The sequence below is a fragment of the Apostichopus japonicus genome, chromosome 4 (genome assembly GCF_037975245.1).
Source record: "Apostichopus japonicus isolate 1M-3 chromosome 4, ASM3797524v1, whole genome shotgun sequence".
Lineage (NCBI taxonomy): Eukaryota > Metazoa > Echinodermata > Holothuroidea > Aspidochirotida > Stichopodidae > Apostichopus > Apostichopus japonicus.
Window position 1 is genome coordinate 4,171,444 of NC_092564.1, and position 8,348 is coordinate 4,179,791.

The following is an 8,348-nucleotide window of genomic DNA, read 5'->3' on the forward strand; positions in this document are numbered from 1 at the left end:
ACTAAAAGTAGAGATTCTTGAGTGCTATCTTATCTTTCAGTATAGAGCACAATGGTGAAAAAGTATTCAAGCAGAGGCTGTTGAGGACCCTAATTCTTAAGCCCTCTAACCAATTGGATAGGCTGTGTTGATAAATCAAGTAAAATATTTTGATATGATAGAACGAAATTGGAATTTAATCATTCAAAATAGACTTTGTAAAGTAGTGATGGATTTTCGTGAAATTTTCAATGGAAACCATCCTACATGTGGTTACAAATAATTGGTCAAAATACATAATTTACTAATCGTAAAGATGAATGGTAATTTCTCGGATTTCTTTTATAAAGACACAAACAGAGGAAAACTCTTTACATTGATAGAAAAAAGATAATCTGTTAAGCCACTTCATAATAGTTGTGTTATGAACCCCACTGTCCCTCTCAACACGTCAATAGTTGGAAAAAAGTGATGTAGTTGCACTCAAAGCTGGGTTTTATTCAGAGAGAAGAAAAATAATTATGATATCTTTATGTGTTTACCGATAATGCATATTCACACAAAAAAGACTTTGATTCCAGAAACTAAGAACCCTGTACGTTGAATTCAGTTTATGGTACTTTAACGATGTACATCTATTATAAAATACAAAATTGGTGACTATTTTTTGTTGAATTATAGACACAAGACTCATTAAAGTGCTGACGAAAAGGTCTGTAAAACAATAATTTTTGCTATTCTCAGAAAAGAAATTACTGTACCCATTGGCTGACTGGATACACTCAGACAAATGTGTTTATTACGTCTTTTGGTTTTCTCACCTGTGTATCCTGCTGCACACGTACAACTACCATCGGTAGGATCACACGTGGCCCCGTTCAAGCAAAAGCAATCGTTGGCACAATTAGTACCCCATTTGTTTGTGGAACACGCTAGAAAGGGTTAGACAAGATTAATGCAAAAGAATGATGTCACTCTAAATTTTTAGTTTCTCGCTTATATCATCATTTTCTGCATATCAGAAGCATTCATCCCAAATATATCGCAGTTCAAATACTTCATATGAATCCATTCAATAAATATGCAGACTAATTATCTTTATCTCCAATGGTTCATGAATATACCGTGAATGTAAATATGACGTTTTGCCCGCTTGCTTTTGTACAGACATTTTTTTACTAATTTTAAATCCGTTTAAGGCGCTGTTAAATTACATCATGTATTTAAGGAGGTGTTAGAGATGTTGCTGGCTCTTGACGCGCGGTAAAGCAAATCCAAATGGAAACAGTATCGACATGTTGTACAACAGACTGGGTAGGTCGTCAGGTTCTGCCTGAAGCGTTTGTAAAAATGATTGGTTAGAATGTTTAAGAATGAAAGCGCGATGGAGCAAAGAAATGTTTCTTGAAAGGTACAGAAACTATATGATATTACATATCAAATATCTCTAACAGAAACATATTATACTAGACTTCTTATATTGCCTACTTATCCAAAACTTGTGAACGCTACGATTTTCAAAATGGATTTAATTGCAGTGAAGTGTATTGCGTAATGAATATGTAATGCATTACTTTTGTCGGCCTTTATGTTGCAGTTAATAGTTACTTGTTATGTTTGCAATTAAAGTTATAACGGTGTATCTTATCTCCATCGGGGAAACTATTATTGTCTTGTGTGACTCACTCGGACGATAGATGAATATTGTCTGCTTCGTTTATTGAAGATGGTGAAGTTATTAGAGGAAATTGGGTGTTAAGTGTAGGTACTAACCGACTGCAAGGGAAGCGAAGAGTTCAAATTACTGTTACAAGTCCATAATCTCAATTTACCACTTTCCACTATTTATTGGTTTCTTATACCGAAAGATGGTCTGAAGTAGACACTTTTAAAGATCAAACGTTTAGATACAACTATAATACACATGTCATTCTCTCACCAAAGTGAGGAGGAAGGAAAACTACATTTTATGACACAGGAATGGAGATGGGGATGGGTTGGGTACAGAGATTTAATTTAGAAGTTTGGTTGTATATAAGCCAATATATACGTCCTATATTATGTTACATTTATTATTGCTTAATCAATTTTGAATACTTACGATAACAATAATTCACTGGCTCTACATAAAGATAGCCATCGCAGCACCCCCGAACAGGTCTGTCCTCGTCTTTGAATTCTAGTTTGTAATTCTTTATATGCCTTGTACTGGTAACGACAAAAATGTAATTTAAGATATTGTCAAATAGCATGAAGATCTGTTATTTATTTTATTTGCTATCTGCAACTAATATTAAACACTAATAGGAGAAAGGATCACTGTTAACTCAAATCAATTCAGCTACCAAATTAAAAATAATTCTTATATTGTATAAGATTCAGGTAGCTTGACAGCAAAGAGCTTCTGGTATACAACTGGTTGCGTTTATAAACCGGGATCTTCCGGGAGAGAATTTTTAAACTTATTAACTGGAAGCATGACCTATAGTGGAGTAATTTGACCACTAAGTATGGGCCACTGTTTTACAAAGCCATTAGCAAATTACAAAACTAGGACACCAATTCTCATTCTTGCACTGTTAACCTTGATATTGGAATTAACAACATTTACCTCAGCTGAAAATAAAGATCAAAGTTCGTCCCATCTTATGAGAAATACCTTCATACCTATCTGATGTTGTTAACAAATCCTTCTGAACCCCCCCCCCCCCCTTCGCATCATATACAGACACACCTCACAAACACACACTTGTGAATTCATGAAAAAGGGGGAAAGGCATTCATATTTCACTTTTAACCAATTCATGAGGGCCTGATCCACCCCAATCACCCTATTCAAGAATTTTCTCTTCCTCAGATTACTATTTTCAACTGACACCAATGTTTGTGACGTTAGGAACACATCTTTTCCAAAGGGTAGTAGGGTTATCTTTCTAGTAACACCTAGCAGTGCTAATTTCATTCTGAATGTTATCTTACATTGACTCCGTGCACCAAAAAGGGGGAAACGGAAAGATTTTCCAACAGAATCCGCGTTGCATTATTTGATAATCTTCCCAGTATGGCGATAGGAACGATTTGTGGTAGCTGTGCAAAGTACAAACTTTGAAAAATGAAAACAAAATGAAGGAACATGAACGTTTTTATTATAAGCTCTGTTATTAACGGCATAATAAATGTTACGTTTACATCCATTAATTAACTATTACTTATGCTAGGAAAATTTAATTCATTTTACATAACATATAACAGGGTACTCTTGAAACAACGGCAGACATAGCTATTGGCATAGTTTGTCAGTAGACTGAAAATACATTACCATTAAAGGATTACTTTTCACAGGTTTATGTCTTTCAAAGCTTCTTACAGTGGCACCAATCGGGTGTTCTATTTGTTTCACTTTATAGACCCGTTAAAAGTGTCTAAGGAGTTGTTAAATGGCAAAATTCAGTGTAAAAGGATGATTTTAGGCGACTTGTAGTAGATTGTCGACATGTTGTATAATGCATATAACAAATGTTTAATGCAAAATACAACAGAGAAGCTAAATGTACAATACCTTTCTGTTCTTGTGCAGACATGATCGCCATCAACATCTAGGGATATTCCTTGTGCATTTGTGCTGGAACTGGCAAAAGGGGACAGCAACAAAGCGATACACAATAAGACCTTCATGACCTTCGAAACAAGACAACAGAAAAAAACGGTGTAGAGAAAGCAATATTATATGAATCCAGATAACTCCGTTAAATTCGTAAGACCTATAGAGTCCCCGATTAGTGCAAGTTCGTGGGCCAATTTTCATTTTGCGAGCCGGATTATGCTGGTGTGTCTCATGTAGGTGTCACCCTTTAATATTTTTTATCGTAAAACAACAAAGGATAGTTGACGTTTGATTGTTCATTGGCTATTGAAGCGTTTGAGAAAATGTGTTTGAGTCGACCTGGCGATTGGCGTGAAGAACGTTGTGAAGAACAGTTTTTCTGTGTATTATAAACGTGTCAAACCGATTTATTGTTATTAATATCCACTACTGATCATTACCCTAAACATTTGCGATTTGCCACAATAAAAACTCTACGGATTAAATTTACCACGTACTCGTTTAGAATTAAGTGTGACATTGAAATTCTCTTGGTGATATGACCACTGCTAACTTTGAAGCACATATTTTGTTTTATGATAGAGTTGAAACTCATTCTAGATTATATATACACACATAATAACTAAAAGAGTGAGAGCTGTCACTCACGATCCTTGGTTTGATAATGATGACTAAAATCTGCGTAGTAAAACGCAGAAAACATGGGGATAATCGGGACAATATCGGTCTTTCGTTAGAGAAAGAAACATCTATTTCTGCATTTAGCAAAATCTTACTGCACCAGCAAATATGGGTCTTTCATATACCATAAGTGTTTTGGTTAACATATTCAATACTTTTATTGGCAGTAAAAGTGAACTTGTGTTACCCATACATGAGTCCAGGCATGAACTTGCTCCTACGTTTAACTTCTTTTAAGTTAACTATTGAGAGTTTGCCTGGCAATGATATCAAGTTAATGAATTCCGAGATTAAAGATTAACTTACTGGTAATCCGCTCTATACAATGATAAAATTCAAACCCATATCCAATCGTAGATTTATTGCAATAATATTTGCATGGCCACTGACAAAAATAAACCCTGATAGAAAACGAAATTATGTTACTTGGTTATAACTCTATTCTGAGACGGTTGGGTAGTGGTGGACGCCCATTGCATTCGCTGTAAAACAGTTGCTAGAAACATTGATGCTCTCATTGCCAATACCCTATCTCTCAATCATTCAGCTAAAACCACCATTTCCGCTTGGTTCAGGACAATACGTTATATTTCAAAGGTTAATGTCTTTTCTTCCTCGTGATGTTGTGAAAACTCTCATAATTTCACTCATTCTTAACAGCATTGGTATGTGCAGCTCTCTGTACTGCGGTTTTAATGCAAGTCTCATTATAAAACTACAATCTCTACAAAATGTTGTTTCTAGCGTAATTTATGGCCGTGGGAGATGGTATTATGTCTCTACCATTTTTTTAACAAGGGGTTTCTCTGGCACGTTCACGTGAACACATGTTCTTTTCTAATAGCGTTGACTTTTATAATAACGTTAGTCTGTAAGTTTATGTCTTGTTCGTATTTGATACTTTAGTGGTTTCTAAATGTTCATACCTAGGTGTATATTGACCTGAAATGACCTTCAAACTGAATCAATTTCAATACGTATCTTTTCTTCGTGTACATACCAAGTATGAAGTTCGCTCAAGCTGCACTTTTTTGAGTTATTGTGCTTACAAGGTTTGCAGTGTTTGCCCTTTGTTGACCTTTGCAGAGATACCAGTTATGGAATATAGAACTTCATCGAGAAAATGCATAAAATTGTAGTGAAAAGATGGGTGAAATTACAATAAATGATGAAACAAATTTCGTTAATTTTAAAGGGATTAATATCCCTCTGACTTGTATTCCCAGGAAAAAATTTACCTCAAATTTACCGCGGTAACATACCACACTTTTACCCCGGTAAACCGGGGTAAAAACGCGGTAAATTTGTTGTACATTACCGCGGTGTTTTGGCCCTATGGACGCGGTAAACCGCGGTTTACCGCAGTAAATTACCACAAATTTACCATGGTTTTACCTCACTTTTACCCCAATTTTACCGCAATTTACCACGGTGTTACCATACTTTTACCGCGCTTTTACTACACTTTTACCCCAAATTTACCACAGTTTTACCGTTCTTTTACCCCAATTTTACCGTATATTTACCACGCTTTTACCACAGTTTACTGTTCTTTTACCCCAATTTTACCGTAGATTTACCACGCTTTTACCTTCGTTTTACCTCAATTTACCATACTTTTACCACGCCCTTACCACGTTTTACCCCAATTTTACCGTAGATTTACTACGCTTTTACCTTAGTTTTACCTCAGTTTACCATGATTTTACACTAATTGCAGGACAGTTTTACCTCACATTGAGCATGTACACCATATATTCCTTTGAATTTCACCCATCAGTGTACTGTATTATGATTTGGCTATATGCCGTTACCATTATTGTAATGGTTGTATGCCTGACATATAAGTCCTCAGTTGTAGAATGCATCAGTTTTTAACTCATCAAATCCATGGAGGTTTCACACATGAGAAAGCTTTGTTGAATTTCATTTACCCTAGCTGGTATGATTCCTGACTCTCTTCTTTTGACTTGATTGGTAGTCCAGATTGGACTTTTGATCTCTTATTGTCCTCAAAGACTTGTTTTAAATGGAAAGAGTACTCTGAACATAATTACATAGACTTTTCAAGTCATTTATTGGACCTGACAGAGAATACCCAAATCTGAGGACACTGATTGGTCAATTGTTGTGTGCCACAGTGTTGAGGCACAGAACCTATGCCTTATGTGTGCTAGTTTATATAGTTCTTTTTTTCATTTTAAAGGCTTTTAGGTTCTCCCTAATAATGAAAAAAGAATTAATTGTTGTCTCCTCTCAAATATATCAGGGATTCCATGAAGGAATTCTCTATGTATCTATCCTCTGCTTGTTTTTTTTTAGGAAAAGAGATGCATACTATAACATATAAGAATAGCAGTTTGTCTCTCTTCTTTATTCAACTCATATCCACAGGTAATTTATATTGCCAACATTAAGATATGAGTAGAACAAAAGGTTTGTCATATCACTATTGCAAAAATATGGGACAAAATCATGGAAAAATTGCTGTAAATGTACCATCATGTTTCATAGTGTGACCCATATATGTTCTACTGTGGTACAATTATGTTAAATTTACCATAGTATAATTGCACCGTATAGTTTTACCCTATTTTTACTGTGGTTAATCATGGCACAATTGTAGGAATTTCACATATGTAGTTTATGTACCATATAAACTTACCCTACTTTTACTACAGTAATATCATGTTAAAACTATGGTAAATTTACCGTAGTAAATGTACCACACTTTTACCCTACTTTTACCGCGGTAATACCATGGTAAAACTGTGGTTAATTTACCGTAGTAAAAGTACCACACTTTTACCGCGGTAATGCCATGGTAAAACTGCGGTAAATTTACCGTAGTAAATGTACCGCACTTTTACCCTACTTATACCGCGGTAGTATCATGGTAAAACTGCGGTAAATTTACCGCGGTAAATGTACCGCACTTTTACCCTACTTATACCGCGGTTATATCATGGTAAAACTGCGGTAAATTTACCGCAGTAAATGAACCACACTTTTACCCTACTTTTACCGCGGTAATACCATGGTAAAATTGTGGTAAATTTACCGTAGTAAATGTACCACACTTTTACCGCGGTAATGCCATGGTAAAACTGCGGTAAATTTACCGTAGTAAATGTACCGCACTTTTACCCTACTTATACCGCGGTAGTATCATGGTAAAACTGCGGTAAATTTACCGCGGTAAATGTACCGCACTTTTACCCTACTTATACCGCGGTAATATCATGGTAAAACTGCGGTAAATTTACCGCGGTAAATGTACCGCACTTTTACCGCGGTAATACCATGGTAAAACTGCGGTAAATGTACCGCAGTTGATTTTACCACAATTTTACCACACATTTACCCTATTTGCCACACATTTACCATAGTTTACCGCGGTAAAATTAGGGTACATTTTTTGCTGGGTTTACAAGTTGTTAACCATTTTTCCTAGATATAAGATTGTCATGGGTTTATGGTCATGTTGCATTATATCAATTTCTTGTAAAACTGACTTCGTCTGCGTATCCTGTTAGTAAGCGTGTTATGGGGTCCAGTTATTCCCACATAAAAAGCGTTATAATGTCTGACAAAACGAAATACACTCAATGCAAAAGGAAATGAACAATCAACATACGAACCAATTTCCTTGTATCGAAAACGTCGAGCGATGCTTAGAAAGACATATTAGTTTGCATGATTAACCACGTACGTTAACAATTACTTGTAAATTTTTTAAAAATTCTTCAACATACTATTAGAAATTCCAATGGCGGATTAAAGATTAAGGATTTCGTATAACTTTATATTATTAGCATAATGCGCAAGCACCTTATTTCAGACAGTGATCAACGTGACCAAATATTAAAACGAATGGCTAATTTTTAATCATTACTCTTTCTGTTTATCATTTTAAATATAACATCATTCACCTTTACGTAAAGGTCTCATTGGTGGTGTAAACCAATGCATAATAAGGTAAACTTGGAGAAACACAGCACGTGCAAGTGCGTCTTAAAATGCTATCTGACACCTAAAGACATCTCTCTCTACGTCATAGTTCAGATCCACCGCCAATCTAATA

At 35.4% G+C, this 8,348-nt stretch overlaps 1 protein-coding gene across 2 annotated transcripts in view; it reads right to left on the reverse strand.

Moving 5' to 3' along the window:
* Positions 1 to 8,348, reverse strand: part of LOC139966192 (uncharacterized) — an 85,652-nt gene that overhangs the window by 16,462 nt on the left and 60,842 nt on the right. The window contains exons 1-2 of one of the 2 annotated variants that reach the window (XM_071968978.1): positions 2,081 to 2,187; positions 801 to 911 (exon numbers count right to left, since the gene is read on the reverse strand). The exons of the other annotated variant lie outside the window; for it this stretch is intronic. Of the exons in view, the coding sequence (XP_071825079.1) occupies positions 801 to 833 (33 nt within the window). The 5' untranslated portion in view covers positions 834 to 911; positions 2,081 to 2,187. Of the gene's footprint in view, positions 1 to 800; positions 912 to 2,080; positions 2,188 to 8,348 lie in introns of those variants that run through there. 2 annotated transcript variants of the gene reach the window in all.